This window comes from Protopterus annectens, chromosome 3.part0, assembly GCF_019279795.1.
Source record: "Protopterus annectens isolate FY-2018-M chromosome 3.part0, PAN1.0, whole genome shotgun sequence".
Lineage (NCBI taxonomy): Eukaryota > Metazoa > Chordata > Ceratodontiformes > Protopteridae > Protopterus > Protopterus annectens.
In genome coordinates, this window is record NC_056731.1 from 949131797 (window position 1) to 949151465 (window position 19669).

The 19669-nt window shown below is 41.8% G+C and overlaps 1 protein-coding gene across 1 annotated transcript in view; it reads left to right on the top strand.

Annotated features, from left to right (window-relative positions):
- LOC122796644 (copine-3-like) overlaps positions 1-19669 on the top strand; it is a 1024312-nt gene that overhangs the window by 737948 nt on the left and 266695 nt on the right. The window contains 1 exon segment of the mRNA XM_044065281.1: positions 7016-7070. Coding sequence (XP_043921216.1) covers positions 7016-7070 — 55 coding nt within the window.

The window sequence follows — 19669 nt, forward strand, 5'->3', positions numbered from 1 at the left end:
GAGACACTTGTTAGGACAGTTTATTCCACAGGAAGCATGAAAGATTGCCAAAGTGGGATGAGAGGACTGATGAGAAGTGCTAAGTGATGTGAAGAATGATTTACTGGGTGGGGGGTTAAAGATATTAAGCACATACAAGCATATGGGCTGGATACTTTACTTCTGGAAATGCTCAAAGAACTAGCAAAGGTCAGACTTGAATCTTTGGCTTACTTGTTTAATGTCTTTTTAAGATATAAAGTTTGCCTAGTGAACTGAGGCAGGCAGATGTTATAATTATAAAGTAATATAAGGGTCCAGAAAACTGTAGATCTCTGACTTTGATTTCATCGCTATGCGGGATATTAGAAAGGATTCTGAAGATGAGTCTGGAAGTAGATTTTAGTAAGTAATAGTTTAAATTGTCTTCACAGATTTTCAGAAGAGAGAGATTGTTGGAATATTTTTTTTTAATAATGACTGGATAATATGAAAGTGTTAAGTGGGATAGACCAGGGGTTGTGGTATTTTTAGAATTTAGTTAGACATTTGATTTTGAGTCATGTTGCATCTTGATTAGGAGGTTACTTGGTATAGGGTGGGAAGAATGATAGCTGGGTGAGAAGTGGGAATTGGAGATGAATTGTATTGTTAGGGGAAGTATGTTTGCTGTGCTTTGAGGGTCATCTTTAAAACCTATATTATTTAACTTAGGTACTGCATTTTTCTGTATTGATATGGGATTAAAGAATAAACTGTTATGATTAAATAGTATTTTCACTAGTACCAGGTGGTGGAAGTAGTTTGCAGAGAGATCTAAAGCAATAGATATGTGGAGCTGAAGATTAATCGTAAAAAAATGTGCATGTGCATGCATAGTGGTAAGACAATTGCTGTATTGATTTCTTTTTGAGGACATACTTTGGAGGTTTTGAATTGCACCTGCTTATAGTTAGTGCTTTCAGTGTGAAAAGGATGGTTGCTAAAGTTAACTGTATGCCTGTGTATATAAACTTTACATCTAGCAATATGGATGTTTACTGTTTGTAGCATTGTTTACAGCGTGGAGGGATAGATGAAAGAGACTAATGTACTTTAGAGTGCATAGCGGAAGATGTCCACAATTATATGGCCCCTGTGAGGGTACACATGTGAGGCATGTTTAAACAATTTTGACAAAGAAATATGATTAATATGATATGGACAGAAAAGACTGTTAATGGTAAAGTGACTGGATTAGACTCTAAAAAAGACAGTGGTGAAATAAAGAGTTGTGGCATGAACTGAATTTTTTTTTTAAATTTAAAAGGGATAAAGCAGTTATGTTTTTTTTTTAACAGGGACTGGTTGAACCATAATATATATTTCTTTAAGGGAGTCTGAGGCTGGATTTATGGTACTGTTATAAGATAAATACAGTGGGTCTTGCTGACATGCAGTAGCAGCTGTAAAAGTAGTTCATAGGTTCATAGGTTCATAGGTTCATACTAGGCTATCTGCCCAAGGGCATTTATAAGCCTAGCCCATAGTTATGTGGCTTTCGCCACCCCTTAGTTTGAAGAAAACTATGCCTATTATTTTGCTGTGCCTCTGTCAAGCAGTGACACTGAAGTAATCCCTGGGGTATATCTGCGATCTCCCATCCATTGGTCAAGATTCCTCTTGAACAAGGCCAGCGAGGTGCACTGCCTCACATGTACCGGGATTTTGTTCCACAGCATAGGGAGTCTCTGGGTGATGAATCTGTCCCTCCAGCACGTTCTATTAATAACCGTGTCAAGGTTTAAGTCTCCCGCCGTTGTGGTTCTGAGGGATCTAGATTTTTTGAGGTGAAGCATATTCATCAAATCTGGGTTTGACATGGCCTTGTATGTCAGGCACAGGTCACCTCTGAGCAAGCGGTATGCGACTGAATAGAGCTGGAGTTCTTTCAGTCGGGCAGCATAAGACATATTTTTGAGACCCTTTATCCTTTTGGTGAGGAACTTTTGGGGCCTTTCCAGCTGCTGCAGGTGTCGGGTCAGATACATTCCGAATGGGGCATTGTACTCAATCATAGGTCTAATGAGTGATGAGTACAGGGGGACGATGACCTCCCTTGATCTAGATGTGAATCCTTTCATGATCAGGTGGGCTATGTAGAAGGTCTTCCTAACTACTTTAGCAACGTGAGTGTCAAACGAATGGTTACTGTCAACCTGGGTCCCCAGATAACTTCTTCTGTGCTCAGTGGATTGCCACCTATATGGTAGCTAGGGGTAACCTTGTTTTTCCCGAAGGGTATGACTATGCATTTCTTGGCGTTTAACTTTAGGCCATGGCTCTGGCACCAGTTATCCGTTTCTGTGAGGCCCTTCTGAAGGATATCTGTGTCAGATGTGTTTTCGACTATGGCGCCCAGTTTGCAGTCATCTGCAAACTTTGTCAGCCATAACCCTCCTGTGTTTGCTTGTACTTCAGAAAAGTAGATGCCGAACAAGAGTGGACCCAGGACTGAGCCCTGTGGGACACCACTTGTGACCAGCTTTGAGTCTGACATGGCGCCAGCAACTCTGACCCTGTGGGTTTTGTCACTTAGCCAGTTTGCAACCCATCTTGTGATGTGTGGGTTTACATTCAAGCTGATGAGTTTTTCGATGATACCTGAGTGGGGTATTGTGTCGAAGGCCTTTGCCAGGTCGAGGTAGGCTGTATGGACTGCCTTACCCTCATCAATGGCCTTGGTGACTGTTTCGAAAAAGTCAACCAAGTTTAAAAGACATGATCTGCCTTTGACAAAGCCAAACTGGGTTGGATCCAAAGTCTGCAAGTTCCCTATGTCTTTATTTATGAGTTCCATTATGATCCTCTCCATGGCTTTGCAGATAAGGTTTGTCAAGCTAATGGGACGGTAATTTCCAGGGTCGGTGGAGGCACCGCCCTTGTGAAGTGGGACCACAGTCGCCGTGCGCCACTCCTTGGGTACGTATCCTGAGGTGAGGCTAAGATTAAACAGCTGTCCTAACTGCGGGTTTAATTCCTCATTGAGTTCGTGGAGTACACAGCCGGGGACACCATCCGGTCCCATGGATGCTGTGCTTTTTGCCTTGGAGAGAGCAGTTCTCACCTGGGCGTTAGAGATGTTTGGGGGGCTACAATCCTGTGGTATAGATATCTCTCCTTTGGGGGGAGGGGAGAAGTTAGCACTGAACCTGTCAGCCAGTATGTTGGCAATGTGTGTAGGTTCAGTAATCTTCACATCATTTTGAACTAATTCTGAGCATATCTGGGAGTTTCCTCCTAGGTTTCTAACATAGCTAAAGAAGGCCTTATGATTGTCTTTTGAGTCCTTGGCGATTTTTCTCTCAAAATTTGCCTTGGATGATTTTATGAGAGCTCTTAGTTTTTTACTTATAATGATCAAGGGTGACTTACCTTTCAAGGATTTTGCTCTATCTTGTAGTAGCTTCCTCCTTTTGTTGTAGAGCTTGTTTATGGCTGGGGTCCACCAGACTGGACGCTTGCCTTTGGTACAAAGAGTCTTAGTTTTGTTTGGGATTGCCTGATCCATGCAGTCCTGTAGGTGCTGGTAGAAGGCATTTGTAAGTGATTCAGCGGTTTGAGTAATGTTTACCACCTGCTCAGGGGCCTTAAAGGAGATCAAACTAGTTTTTAGAAGTGTGAAGTCGGCTTTTGAGAAGTTTTTCACTGTGGTCTTTTTTATTTCAGGTGGGGGCGGGATGAGGACCTCCAGCGAGATTAGTTTATGATCTGATCTCACCAGTGAGGGGTATACTTCCGGTGTTGAACATTGTGGTCCCATGTTCGTGATGATGAGATCAAGTATGTTTTCTCCTCTTGTGGGGATGGTGACAAGTTGTTCCATGGCATTTGAGTTTATGAACTCCAGGAACCTTTGGGCTAGAGTGTTTGGGCTTGAGTAGTGTTCCCAGTCTATATTAGGGTAGTTGAAGTCACCTAGTATGATGGTGTTTGGAGATACATTTATCCCCTCCAGTGTTTTCAGGAAGGCCATGTGAGGTTCCTGAGTTTGAGTGGGTGGCCTGTAACATGCTACAAATTGCAGAGCAGTTTTGCCTATGGTTAGTTGCACCTGGATGGTCTCCGATGCATCGTGCGTTGCCACCAACCTTGAGGTGTGGGTGTCCTTTATGAATATGGACACCCCCCCTCCTTTCTTGGTGTTGTCCGGATTTTGGGGCCGGAACGCATGATATGAGGTAAAACCTGATAGTGCTGGGGTGCTCTCAGGAGCCTTGAACCAGGTTTCTGTCACAGCACAGACATCAATGTTCTCCATACTGAGAAGGGCCTCGAGTGCGTGCATCTTGAGACTAAGACTTCTGGCATTGAGCAGCATTACCCTTAGTTTTTTTCCTTTTTTGTGTTCTAGGGTGGTAGGTTTAGAATTTGAGCCTTGCCTAAAAAAGGCACTATGGGGGTGGCAAGAGCCTTTGTCAATATCCGGAAGCCCAGGGGTGACAGGTGCAAGCCGTCCCTTGCGAGGCAGCGTGGCTTGTCCAGCATGTCATCCCAGGCAGACAGACATTGGATCCCCTTTGAATGACACCAGAATTTAAGCCAATTATTAAAGCTGATCATCTTATCACTGTATTGTGGCATCATTCTAGGTGAAGGTAGGATACTGCTCAAGGTCAGGGTCATACCTGCCTGGGCTACATAATCAGAGAGCTCCTCAATGTCTCTTTTCATGTAGTCCAAGGAGGTACGTCTCAGGTCGTTGACACCAGCGTGGACAATGACTGAGTCGTACTTGTACCTGCTGTTGAGAGACCTGAGTGCTTGCGTTATGTGGTGGATTCTAGCGCCCGACAGGCAGCTTACTATGACCTTCTCCTTACTCAGTCTGGTGAGCGGGACGTCAGTGTGTCTGACTATGGAGTCACCAATGACGAGTGTGTCTGGCATTGTGTTTGGCCTTAAGGGCTGTGACTGTTGACACTCTGACTGTGTGGTCTATGTGTTGCATGTGTTGGGTCCTGAGGTGGTAGTTGTTTGGGTGTCTGCTTTGGTGGCCTCTGCTGTTTTGGTAGATTTTTGATCAGAGCCTCCGAGTATGTCTTTGTGTGATTATGTGTATGATTTGAAGTTGTGATGGTACTATGTGTGACTGGGTATGTAGTGTGTGTGGTTACCTTCTCCTCCTGTCTGGTCTTGCCAGTCCTATGTTGAGAGAGCTCAGCCTCCAGTTTGGCCGTATAGTTGCATCTCTCGCATGTATTTGTGTTTTGTGGGAGAAGGAGAGGGTTGTCTGTGTACATGAGGCAATTGTAACATTGCCTCAATATTCCCAGGTTCACCAGCTGAGCAGGAGAGGACACTAGCAACTGATCCCTCGACATGCTAGAAGGAATAGATAAAAAACTTACAAAAGACTCCGGGGGATGTGGGTTCTAGGCTGGTGGAGTACTATCTATAATAAGAGTGCTTTATCAAGGTGAAAGTACTGTAGGAGCAAGTGCTAGGCTTTACAGATAGAGAATAGTCTACTTGGGAATCAAGTAGAGATGAACGTTTTAGTTATAGGATACGCTGGTTAGATCAGCAGTACAGTTCTAGGAAGGTAGTTTTAAGGGAAAAATTGAAGAGTGGAATTTAGGTAGCCGAAATAGTTTAGCCCTGTTTAACCGCCGCTGCTCTTGTGTGCAACAGTGGCAACTCCGCTAAATCAAGGCTAACGTGCTTTATAGCAGGGGGCTGGAAAAAACAGGAAATGACCCAAAATGGCCAACGAATTACTAGTTGCTGTCTCTAACCACTCCTCTGAGGACAAACAAGCAGCTCAGTACTCCCCACTCCCACTGGTGAGTAAAGAAACTACCTCTGGCCACACAAGAAAATGGAGGAACACAGGAACCAAATACAAAGCCCAGGGATCAGCAAAATCTGATCACTGGAACAACTAACTAGGAAAGTTTAGGAAAGCAGAAGTATTTTTTTGTTTTTTTAGTTTTTTTGCACACAGACAGAAAAAATACAGTAAATGCTTTGTTTTTCGACTAAATTGCTATCAAAGGCTGGTACACTTGAGTGTATTAGCCTGTTTGTTACTTTTAAGCAAAACGTTAGCCAACAAGTGCAATCAACAATTTAAGCACAGAAAAATAGGAAAATCAGGTAATAAAACAGTAATATAGGCACAAACAGTAGTCGAAAAGCACAAAAGATCAAAAAATGCAAAATAAAATGTTTAAAAAATACTTATAATCAAGAAAGTCGCTTTTTCTGCTCTCTGCTGGCTTAGGAACTCCGCAGGGGACCACAAGGAGCTATGCCAAGTTCTCTAATGCCAGAAAAGCCCGCCAAAGCGTGCTTTATAGCAGGGGGCTGGAAAAAAACAGGAAATGACCCAAAATGGCCAACGAATTACTAGTTGCTGTCTCTAACCACTCCTCTGAGGACAAACAAGCAGCTCAGTACTCCCCACTCCCACTGGTGAGTAAAGAAACTACCTCTGGCCACACAAGAAAATGGAGGAACATAGGAACCAAATACAAAGCCCAGGGATCAGCAAAATCTGATCACTGGAACAACTAACTAGGAAAGTTTAGGAAAGCAGAAGTATTTTTTTGTTTTTTTTAGCTTTTTTTGCACACAGACAGAAAAAATACAGTAAATGCTTTGTTTTCCGACTAAATTGCTATCAAAGGCTGGTACACTTGAGTGTATTAGCCTGTTTGTTACTTTTAAGCAAAACTTTAGCCAACAAGTGCAATCAACAATTTAAGCACAGAAAAGTTGTTAAATATGAGTAACTAGAGAAACACACATTATAAGTTTGCCTTTCTTCTTTGGGTGGCCCACTGTACTAGTGGTGATTGCCTCCTGGATGCTGGAAGTTGGATACCTAAGAAATGGCAAACTCCATTGATAAACTCTATTTTTGTCAGACAGACATAGCATCCGGTTACTCTTGTTTCTTTTAACATTAGTACTACAGTGTTACTGATACCAGCTGTAATAAAACACTGCATAAAAGTAATAATGATTCCAAATGTTTAACTTTGTGTTTCAGTGACAAATTATTTCCTGCATTTGGATTTGGAGCACAGATTCCTCCTACATGGCAGGTAATGTGACCTTAACAGGTAATATTGTTATTTCAGCCTCTTTTATGCCATGTCTTTGTTTAGAGTCTTGCACATTAATAAACTGTCCACCAAAATGCTATTTTTCTGGAACAATACACAACTGCATTTATTGAACTATAAAGCAAAATATGAAGTTGTAGATAAATGTGAACTGTGAGAGCATTTAAGAACTGCACATTGTGCCGATTCTACCTATCTGTTGTATGAACTGCCAGACATTATTTAAGTCTGTATGTACTTCACTAAACCTGTGTTATGCTCTGCCATTCTTTTTTGAAATTTTCTAACTGCATTTTTAATTATCATTTCCTTAGGCATAATGTTGTATATGTTTGTTTCTTTCTTTGACAGTGGAATGCTGTTCATTGTTTTTTGCATGTCTCTTTAACAGCAGATTATCTTTATTTTAATTCACCTGATGCCCTTCCATTTCACTGTTGCAGTATTCTTTGCAATAGGGATTCCGTGCCAAGGGCGACCTGATGTCCAGCTAGTATACCAAAGCCTTTAGGTTGCTTTAAGGTAAACCATACATCACATGTATGCTCCCTGCATACAGCGTATTGCATACAGGGTGACGTCTGGATGTGCCATTCTCAGAACTTCTTTGCCGCCAGTCCAAATGCCATCTTTGGTTGTTAGTCTGAACTCCCGCTTCGTTACTGGCTCACGAGGTCATTTCAGGTAAGTGATCCATTGGGGGGTTTTGAGCTTATCTTTTCTTCCTTTTGTTTGTTGCTTGTGGAGTTTATATCATCCAGAAAGGGTAAATGCCAGTGCCTGAGACAGATTCCCCATAAAGACCATCACAGTGCTTATTTTGTCTTGGTGCTTTCCACGACCATACGTCCTGTTCCATTTGTCAGGCTTTCATCCCAAAGACTATCCATAGTTGACTTTCCTGTTTGGCCCTGTATTTGGAGAACCAACTAAGCTTTTAGTGAAAGACACTATGGAGGGAATTTCCCACTCTGAGGGTCAGCCATCCGTGAAGAAGAAGAACAAGAAGTGTAGATCCGATTCTTCTGCTGTACTACCTCCACTGGATGCCTATCCCAAGGCTAGTGAAAGCCTGGAGGATCATCCAGCTCCTCTGTTGGATTCATCTGCCTCGACTGCTTTGGAGCCAGGCGTGGCTCTGACCTCATTCACGTCTCTGGAGGCCTTGCAGACATCCTCTTTGGATGTTCAGGGGAACCACAGCTGGTTATTACCAAAGGGCCTTGGGTGTTCCTAATATTTTGGTTGGGAGGGAGTTCCGACTACGACTGTGGAATGTCATCCAGCATCTGAGCCTTCTAAGTTTTACAGGACAGAAGTCCTTTTGAAAAAGAAACAAAAAAACAAAGCATGTTTCTCCCACATCTAAGGACCCTCAGAGTGAATGGCACAGTTTCAATCAGGGTTTCTTTAATGCTCTTATGGCTTTGAATCCTCCTCAGGGAGTTTCTGTTCCTGCTCCACCTTGATCTTCTACTCCTCATAAAAGGCGTAGGTAACAAATTTACTCTGAGGAAGAGGTGGATTCAGATGAGGAATCCCTTACTTATTCGTCCAGATTCCTTCTCCTGTAGACTGTGGTTCTGAGGAGGAGGAGTCCACTAGTCCTGACACTCCTTTTGAGGAGATTTCCTTTGGGGACATAATTTCCAGGATGATGGAATTTTTTAAATTGGATTGTGGCCAGGTTTCTGAGGTGCAGAAGAGGTATCATTTGCTTCTGCAAATGGACTCTCCCATACCTTCTGCTGTCCTTCCTGTTTTGGCTGCCTTGTCAGATGCCTTTTCCACTGCATCTTAGGATCCAGGCTCCCAGCCCCCTGCCCTAAATAAAAATGATAGGTTTTATAGGATGCCTGTGGATTGCAAATTCCTTTACAGATGTCCTTCATCTGACCCCTCTGTGGTATCTGTGGCATCTGACAAGCCATCTCAGTTACTGCCTTCTACAAAGCTTCTTTCTTCTGATAAAGACAGCAGGACTATGTAAAGGCTAGGTAAGAAGGTTTGTTTTTTAGTTCTGTCAGTTATCAGGCTGATATGCCCAGATACATTTTGGCTGTTCTTTCTCAGACCTGTCAGGTAATTTCTGATAGCCCTGATTCTGAAAAGAAGACTTCTGCTCTCTCCTTGTTGGGGACCTCTTCTCAGCCATTCTATTAAGTGCAGTTATAATGCATGCAGCAGATGCTTCTTCCACAGCTGCTGCTTTTGGTTCTGTGAAGAGGGGATATTTCTGGCTTCGGCTTCAACCTTTACCTGATGATATTAAGGTTAAGTTGATGGATGCTCCTCTGGATACCAAATACTTATTTGGTGCAGCTGATGATGACTTGTTTAAGTCTCTTCAGGGATAAGGGCAAGGCTGTACAGGAAGTTAAACATGCTTTTGTTTCTCTTGTGCCTAAATTTCAAAGAAATTTACCCTAATAATCCAGCCCTTGTTTGTAGGCAGTCTTGTCCTCCTCCCAAGGGTATAAATGGGGGTAAAAGGGCTCCTTCTGCTAAAGCTACCCAGACTGCTGTGACACAGAAATTTCTGTTTCCTGACAAACTAGGTGCTGTCTGATTAGCCTCTTTCTCTTTGTCTTTCCCTATCCCTTCCCGTTTGGTTAACCATTACTCAGGATTCCTGGGTTCTGTCCATTATCCACTTAGGGTATTATATGGTCTGAATCTCACCTCTATGGTCCCAGTCTCACCTCTGTGTATTGTGTACTTTTCTTTTCATGTGTCAATCATCTAGTAGTCACTGTTGTCCAGTGTATGTAAATAATGTACAAGTATGTGCGTCAGCTACCTAGATATTTACTTTTGTACTAGAGTTATCGTTTATTCTTTAATACCTAGCATGTTTGTCTTTTTGTGTTTGTTTTCTCCTGTGAAAGAACTGACACTCGAAATTTCATTTAGGTAGCACTTGTGTTTCTTAAATGACAGTAAAGTTTCTTTGAATCTTTGAAAATCTCTTCTCCCTTTCAATGGCATTCCTCAATCCCCTCAGGAAGAGTTGGCTTTCTTTCCAGGGGTGCTTCAGGATCTTTTGACTCAAGGAAGTATCCAGGAAGTTCTGGTTTCACAAAGGGGAAGGGGGTTTTACTCCAGAATGTTTTTGGTTCCCAGGAAAGAGGGCACTTGGAGACTCATTCTAGACCTTTCTCACTTAAACACCTTTCTGAAGGTCTCTTCCTTTTGGATGTTGTCCCTTCAGACTTTGTTCCCTCTGCTGCTTCCTCAAGCTTTTCTAGTGTCCTGTACCTCAATGATGCTTATCTTCACATTCCTGTTCATCCCCTTTTTATCAAGTCTTTATGTTTCTCTGTTGCTTTCTGTCATTTTCAGATCTCTGTCTTGCCCTTTGTCCTTTCTACTGCCCCAAGGGTGTTCACCAAATGCATCACTCCTGTAATTGCTTTTTGCAGGCTAAGGGGGATATAAGTCTTTTCCTACTTGGATGCTCTGCTGTTTCAGGCATCCTGTCCAGAGATTCTGTTGCAGCATCTTCACTTTGCCTTTCCCTCGTGCAAAGCCTGGGGTTCACTATAAATTTCCAAAAGTCCTTTCTGACTCCTTCACTGGATCATGTATTTCTGGAGTGCAGGATCAAGACTATTCCAATGCTGGCATCCTTGCCTACTCCTAAGCCTTGACTTTAATTTCTTTCTTTCAGTCCCTTCTTCCTCTGGTCTTGATCACACCCAGGGAGTTTCTGAAAGCTCTAGGTTTTATGGCCTCCTCCATTCCTATGTTCCCTTTTGCCAAATTTCACATGAGAAAACTTCAGTGGTTTCTACAGTCAGTTTGGCTTCAGCATTTTCTTCCCCTGGATGTCTTAGTTCTTCTTCTTCATGCTTCAGGCTGGAATTTCAGTGGTAGATTCAGCAGTTGACTCTCAGTCCAGGGCTCCCTTTTCAACCCCCTCTTCCTTCTCAGGAGTTGTCTGCAGATGCTTCAGATGTTGGTTACCTCATCAAAGTAAAGAACACATCAATGTCAAAGAGATGAGACCTCTTCTGCTGGCACTTCAAGCATTTCATCCTCTATTCTCCACAGGACCTCACAAAGTATGTACAGACAGTACCGCAGTGATGTGGTATGTCAGCCAGCAAGGTGGGACAAGATGTTATCTCCTCTGCCAGTTGGCTCTTCTAGTGTGGGAACTGGCTGTCCAATATTGTGTGACTCTTCAGGCAATTTATATTCCCCTTAGGTCAGAACATTGTGGCAGACTCTCTGAGCAGGTCCATAACACAATCTCATGGGTGGATGCTTCACAGTGAAGTGTTTCTGGACATTGTCCACCAGTGGGGTACTCCTCAAGTGGATCTTTTTGCCTTCCCTCTGAACAATTTCCTCTTTTTTGTGCCAAAGTCCCAGGTCCTCTGGTCTGGATGGTGGATGCCCTGTCTTTTTCCTAGAAGGGGATGTTCCTTTATGCCTTTCCTCCCCTTCCCCCTCATCTCAAAATTCCTGTTCAAAATACAACAGGATGCTCCCAAAATTTTACTGGTGACTCCCTTTTGACCGAAACAGCATTGGTTCCCTCTTCTTCTGCATTTAGCCAAGGACAATTATCACAAGTTACCTCACAGGGTGGACCTACTCACACAAGACAAGAGATCTCTCATCTGTTCTGACCTGTCCAATCTTCAACTGACACTGTGGGTGATAGGATTTTGATTCCATACAGACGTCTTTTTTTGAGGACATGCTTAAGGTAATGAAAGAAGCTAGGAAGCCCACAGAAAAGTTTTTTAAAGCTTTAAAATGATATAAGATAGAAAGTAATTTAATGTATAATGAAAATTTTCTACAAATCTTAAATAAACTTGCCCCACCCAGAAAAATTAATTCGAAATCCAAAAAACTCCCATGGTTAGCAAAAGAGACAATCCAACTACTTAGACTAAGAGATGAAGTGTGGTCCCTCTATCTTTCTAACAAACATCATGACAATCTCATTACTTTCCAACAACTAAGAAGTCAAGCTAAGAAACAAATCAAAATAGACAAAAAAAATACTTTCTAACTTGCCAAATAAAATATGCAACAAATCCACAAAAATATTGACAATCAGTTAACCACCTACTAAAACCAGGTAAACCCACTCCCCCAATTCCAACTACCAACAATACCAGAGAACCTATTGAATCTCAATTCAACTTCCACTTTATTAAATCAATAACCTCCCTGCTACAAAACACTTCTACCCCACCCATGTCTGTACCCACTCCATCCGGCCCAGCAGAAACCCAATTTAAACTTCAGCCCATTCGAACAAGCTACGTACAACACTTACAATCTAAAGTAAAGCCATGTACCCTTGCAGCTGACCAATTACCAGGTGAGTTTCTGAAATTAGCTGCCCCATCTATTTCATACCCAATATCAATCCTAATTAACGGCTCGGTTACCGAACACTATGTTCCCACCTTATGGAAGATATCCCATATCATTCCACTGCATAAAGGAGACCCCTCCAAAGACATATCTAATTACAGACCCATAGCCTTACTTTCACTGCTAGCAAAAATCTTAGAAAAGTGTATACATAAACAAATAATTGACCACTTCCAAAATAACAACCTTCTTTTTGTTACTCAACATGGTTTTAGATCAAAACACAGCACTAGTACAGCACTCATTAGCTTTACCAATTCTATAAACTACCTAAAAAATAACAATCAAATTGTCTCTGCTACATTTCTTGATATATCAAAGGCTTTTGACACTGTATCACATCAAATCCTCTTAAACAAACTTGCCAATTACAACCTCTGCCATGGGACCCTATATTGGTTCTATAGCTACATCTGAAACAGGCAACAAGCTACCCTATGGGACAATAAACTATCCTCCCACTTTCCCATCTCTGTAGGGGTCCCCCAAGGATCAATCCTAGGATCATTACTGTTTACAATCTTTACCAATGACCTTACAACAGCTGCTAGTCCAGCTAACATCATTTAACGCGCAGATGAATCCTCACTCATCTGCTCAGCACCAACAGTTGAGACATTTCACAAGAAGACCCAGACTGCCCTTACTAATATTGAAAAATACCTAGCCGCCCATCAACTGGTACTAAATCCTAATAAGACTAAGCTTATGGTCTTTTCAAATCCTTCCTCACTAGCTAATTGTCAATCCCTCTCTATTTTCTCTTCAGATGGCATTAAAATTGAACCAGTTGAACACATTAAACTCCTTGGGATTTACCATAGACAATGCATTAAAATCCGATAAACATGTTGCTCAAACTATTAAAGAAAGTCCATATTAAACTTGACGCACTCTACAGAGCTAAACCCTATCTCTCAGACCATGCTAGACTGGCTATTGCAAGAACCCATTTATTATCCTCGCTTCTCTACTGTTGTCATATATTCATAAACCTCCCTAAAACTGAACTAAATAAACTTGAATCCTGCTACAATAAGATAGCCAAATGTACAACCAACCTACTGCAAAAAACACATCATTGTACTGCCCTCAAACAACTAGAATGGTTAGAACTCCCAAATGTACTTACACTAAACCAATTATTGATCGCCCACACAGTGATGTATAAACCTGAGCACTGCCCAGCCCTAACTAACCTAGTCCAGCCCTACAGAAATCTTAACTCTCTTAGATCAGCGGACAAATTCCTACTTAAAATAAATAAATCACTTAACTCTTATGGGGACTCCTTATCCTGTCACAAGATTGCTAAAATCTGGAACTCACTCCCTCAACAAATCCTATCTATTAACCATACAAGATACTTTAAGCAGGAACTAAAACAATATCTCATAACACATTGGCTGTGGCCATGCTCTGCTCCAGACTAAACCTTCCCCCACCCCCACCATCATTTCTCTACTACTTTGGCCATAGCTTCCTATATCCTGTGTTGTTGGTCCCACTGAACCAAAAAAAAAAGTTTTTCATACTAAGTTAAATGTTGATATCATAGTTAGTGCATTCTTTTCACTACTGTCTTTCCACCTATGTACTATGTTTTTTACATTTTATTTACTGTCTTGTTATATAATACCTGTATCTCTGTGCATATCTGACTCAGTTTATGCTATTGTATTCTATGATCATTGGAGCTTTTCTCCCCGGGTCTCCACTGAAAGAGGACTTCTTGTCTACTGGACATTACCCGATAAACAGATGTAAATAAATAAATAAATAAATGTATTTGCAAATCATGAAATGAAAAAGTTCAACATGCTGTTACGCATAGCACAGAAAATTTTACCCTACACTTGCACAGGGTTTACCGGTTTGTGTTGTTTTAAAGTGAATTTCATTGCTCATGATGAGCATTTCGTTATATCAAAGGAATATTGTTTTTGTTTTTTGTTTGGTTGTGTTAGGGCTTCTTTTAATTGAATGATTACTCAGTATGATTTGAGTTTGTTTTTCCTTGGGTATTTTGTTTAGTTTTTTTTTTTTTTAAGTGAGTGCTTGGCAATGTTGTAATCAAAGTTAAACTTGTTTCTTTTGTGTATTTTGTGTTGTATGGATGTGTTTTGATGTGTCACATTCTTACATGGTGGGTGTTTCTAGGTCATATTTCTTGTTCTGTTTATTTGCTTAATGTTTAGTATGTGTAGCAGCATCACTTTTTCAGTGGGACTGCTGTGAACTGTACCACTGTTGTGCATCCATGTAATTAGCAAATATTTGTAAGGTGTGGGAAATGTAGGGGTCTTCCCCTAAAGAAAGACTTATTTTATTTTTTATTGTTTTTTTTTTTTTTCATGCTGGTAAGTATTTGATGAGTATCATTCAATCTTTAATGGGGAATTTTGTGTTGATTCTGTGTAATGGGACTATAACAAAATGTAGTGTTGTCAACGAAGTTCACATTAGCCCTATCAGTAAAATGAATCTTAATTCCATAGTCAGTACTAATAACAAACAGGAATGAATACATTTTTTATTAAAAAAGGCATGCTACAGTGCTGATAACAGTGCATGTACAAACTAACGTAACGCAACAGTAGTAACATTATGAATTATTTTCTAAGTTAAGCAAAACACCATCCCCCAGATTCACGAATCCTCCATGTAAGACTTAGTAAGTCTTACTCGGAGGCTGCAGTTGAATGGTATGACGTCAGCGTGCCATGAATATTCATGAGGGCACGCTGACTCAACCGTAACTCTTACACGGACCGAGTATGAAAGCAGGGCCGTGTCCGACTGCCGAGCAGTCTAAATGTCCACGCCCCTGCAAATGTAGTAAAAGCAAAATGTGAACACACAAGAGCGAGTTTGCTCAAATGTACTTGCACCCAACACCACACTCCCTGACACTGTAAACCTCCATCACAGTTACAAAAAGTAAAATATTTATTTATTTTTTTTAAAAGCCATGATATAAATGCCCGTATTTGCACATGTGTGCGTGGGTGTGCCCATTGCTTAGCTATACTTAGCAATTCCGACATGAAAGAGCATAAGAAAGAATGTTTATGCAAATCACACCAAATTGCAATGGCATAATGGTAGAGCGTATGCACAAAGAGGAGGCATTCACGGTTCGAGTCCCACCACTTCCCTTCTTATTTATGTTTTAAATCAGTATTTGAAATAATACCAGACATATATGATTAAAATTTTATTAAAAGCAGTGAAATGGCCAATGTTTCAGTGAACAAAATATATGTTTTAAAGGATCCAGATATATAATAGCCTGCTGTTAAGCAGAGCTTTACCCAGCTAAACAGAGGTGCCCATAGTTTAATAGCGCTTTACCCAGCTAAACAGAGGTGCCCATAGTTTAATAGCGCTTTACCCAGCTAAACAGAGGTGCCCATAGTTTAATAGCGCTTTACCCAGCTAAAGAGAGTTGCCCAAAGTTTAAAAGCACTTTACCCAGCGCAATGTGTTTGTGCGGACGTGTGCGTCACACCAACCAGGGCACCATGGAGCAACGTAGAGCTAGGTTGCTTAAACACAGCCACACTCCCTAGCCTGTGTAGCCAGTATTAAAATAAAAGAGTGACAAGGTTCGAACCCAGGACCCTGTGCATCATAATCAAAGCACAGAACCACTACGCCATGACGGCTTAGGAGAAACAGCCACTATTAGCATACATATATATGAAATGGTAGATTAACCATTACTAAGCAGGTCTGCAGTCAGCTTAGAATTCTCAAAAATGGCCAATCACAAAAAAGTGTGGGAAATGTGGCATATTTAACCCCCATAGGTGGGAATACTCACCATAACTGATTGTGGTACCCATTTGCAGTCAGGATGGCAGGCATCAGACAGGGTAATCGCTTTAGAGCGCAAAGGTGGGGCATTAAGGAGTCCAAATATATGGTTTGGCTCCTAGTCCACCAACATGAAGGCCGACTCATGCATGGCCAGGTTCAATAGGGAGCATATAAGGCAGAGGGGTGGAACCAGTTGGCACATGATCTTACCAGTGCCACAGGCATTCCCAGGACTGGTGAGCAGGTCCGTCACCACCATGCGGACCTGAAGCGACGAAAGGAGGACCAACTGAACCAATGGATCCAGGACCCCCGTCATATGCCCAATGCCCCACTACTGAGTAAGTATCCATGTAATTAAGTATGTAAGAAATGCTATCCTAGCCTATGGTATGGATAGGTATGTTCCAGTATCCCTTCATTTATATTACAGCTGCAGGTGTTCATTCCACGAATCGGCAAACCTATGCTGATAGGCTGGTAAGGCTGCGCCACCAGGCAGGTTAGTAATTATTCAGCTGGTATTATTATTATAGAATATAAGTGAGACAGCCTGTAAAATAGTTCAGTGTTGTAACCCAGTAATAAAGGTCAAATAAGCCTAGAATAAAGCTTCTGCTAGTATTCTAAGATCAGATAAGTGATGCAGCATGAAAAAGAGTATAGTAATCCATTAATAAAGAGTAAACAAGTCTCAAATAGAGTTTCCACCTGTATTGTAATATCAGATAACTGCTTTAGCCTGAAAATGAGTGTTCTAATCCATCAATAAAGGACAGACAAGTCTTGAATACATCCTTGTATATACTGTCATATGAAATAAGTGAGTCAGCTGGAAAGGATTGTTGTAACCCAGTAATAAATGTTAATAAAGCCTGGAATTAACTACCATCCTGAAATGTAAATATAAAATAAGTGAGAGAGTGTGAGAAAGAGTTTGAAGCTACCAATAAAGGTGTAAGAAGTCTGGAATAAAGGTATACTGCATGCACTACATAATGAAATGAATGAGACAGCCACAACCAAAGAGTGAAATGTTTTTAATAAAGTACAATACCTGGACTGTGTCCGTCCCACATTTTGAATATGTTGTTGTACCCTTGCATTATGGAGATAGTATGGTTGTATGAAATGCTGAACATCCACAGTTGTCTAGGCCCATATAAACTGGCTGATGGGAATGCCAGTATCTCAGATAATATTTATAGTCCTCAACTGTTTCATGTATAGTATGTACATGTTAATCCAGTACATGAGCAGCTTGTGCTTGTGATCCCACAAATGTCAGTGTGTTGCTAGAACTGTACGTAACTGTTCAAATGTAGCAGGATACTTTACCTGAACACAGCCAGATATGAACATATAGGAATACAAATGGGATGTATATTAATGTAGCAGTAACATCTCCATCACCAACATTTCTAAGGTTACATACAGGGAACTGTACTAATACATGTAGGGGATATATATCTGCATCTAGTAGGAATGTACAGTATACGCATAGGTATTTTAAGTTGTTAATGTAATATTTTACCACCCTACGTTATGTTCACAAATAATGCCATTCCGCACCAAACTGGGTATGTGTATTCACAATTAATTCCTATGGACATTTGTCCTGTTGGTTTATACATATCTGCATGTACGTTGATGCATGTGCCCTGTTCACATATTCAAACCTGATGGCCTGTTGCCACCAATCAACCTTGCATGCTGTTGGAATGTCCACTGTTGTTCTAAATATGCATGTGTTATGCTTGCTGTTCAACGTTTGGAATTCATGTGTGTTTGGTTAATGGGAATACTAATGCATGCTGTTACAACTAATTTGGAATGGTGTTGTTTGTTACTAACCCAAAATGCCATTAAATACTGCTAAACATAGGACAACTGGGAAGGCGGGTCCCAGCGGACCTACCTCTCCCACCTCAGCTGGCAATTGCACCTGGCACCAGTGCCCAGCCCGGGACCTCCTCCCGTGGCCCTGTGCCACCTTCGGGTGGAAGTGCTGCAGGGGATGGGGCTCACCCCCCCTCTGCAAGCGTGGCCGGAGGAGAGCCTCCACTCACCCTCCAAAGGGTCCGGTCTGTGGTGCGTAGTGAGATCAGGCATTCCGTGACTGATCCCCTATGCCAGCTTGAGGCGAGAGTGTTGCAACTCATGGATGTGCCTGCCCCTCCTATCCAGCCCACAGCACAGCCCCGGCCTGGACTGTGAAGGCGCAGTGGTAACTGCCCATGGGTGGGGATTTCAGTTCCACTGTTGCCATCTGTGGGCTCATGGGCTTGCGATATCCAAACATCCGTCCCCGTCAATTGTGTGTACCCACCACATGCGTCATACTCCGCCCCTGTATGCGTCTTGTTTGTCTTGTCTGTTAACCTCCCCAACCCAGCTCCCCCAATATTCCTACTTCCTTTACCTCACATTCCACTGTTACCTGAAAAAAAAAAGAAAAAGGGCAATCTGTACCCGCAAAAAAATTACGCCCCATACATAGCTGCCCATTTCGCACACATGTCTGCTGGACATGTAAACTGATAATTACAACTGGCTGTACAACATACTTTGTTGTCATCACTCCTCTCTCAGGGGTGGAAGGTTTCAAATCTCACTCTAAATTTCTAAATTTCTAACATATGCACAGCTGTTGCTGGTAAAGAATTGGGTAGCTATGGGCCTTCCCTACATCCTTCCTGCACATCCCGAGCTTGTTTTCCTACTGTCCTACCCTCTTTGTGACCACTTTGTCACCACATTCCTATTTCCCCATTTTATTTTCTTTAAAAGAAATTAGAGTGAGTGTTAGCAGGAGTAAGCACTTTTAAGCAGTAGTCAGCGGGTGTGCGCTCGTGTGTGCTTAGCCAAGCGTAGATAAGCGTAGCTAAGCATCGCGCAAACCCACGCAAACCCGCTTACAACTGCTTAAAAGTGCCTTAGTCACTCTGTATGACAAGGCCTGTAGTCTGCTCATCAGCAAAATAAAATACCCCTGTCAGTCTCGAACCCCGGACCTTGGACACACTAGACTGCATGAATTACCACTGAGCCACAGCAGATATACAATAGCTTGGTGCTGTAATAAATATATCATGCATTACTATGAGGGAATGTAAAGAGAGAATAGGAATGCCGTAACACAAATCTTGTTCAGTGGGTCTTTACCAGCAGGTTATGTGGAATGGTATGATATGACCATTTTGATTTGATATAAGGATTTAAGCAGTGCTTTACCTAGCTAAGTACAGTTGCCCAGAGTTTAGCAGCACTTTACCCAGCTAAATACAGTTGCCCAGAGTTTAGCAGTGCTTTACCCAGCTAAATAAAGTTGCCCAGAGTTTAGCAGCACTTTACCC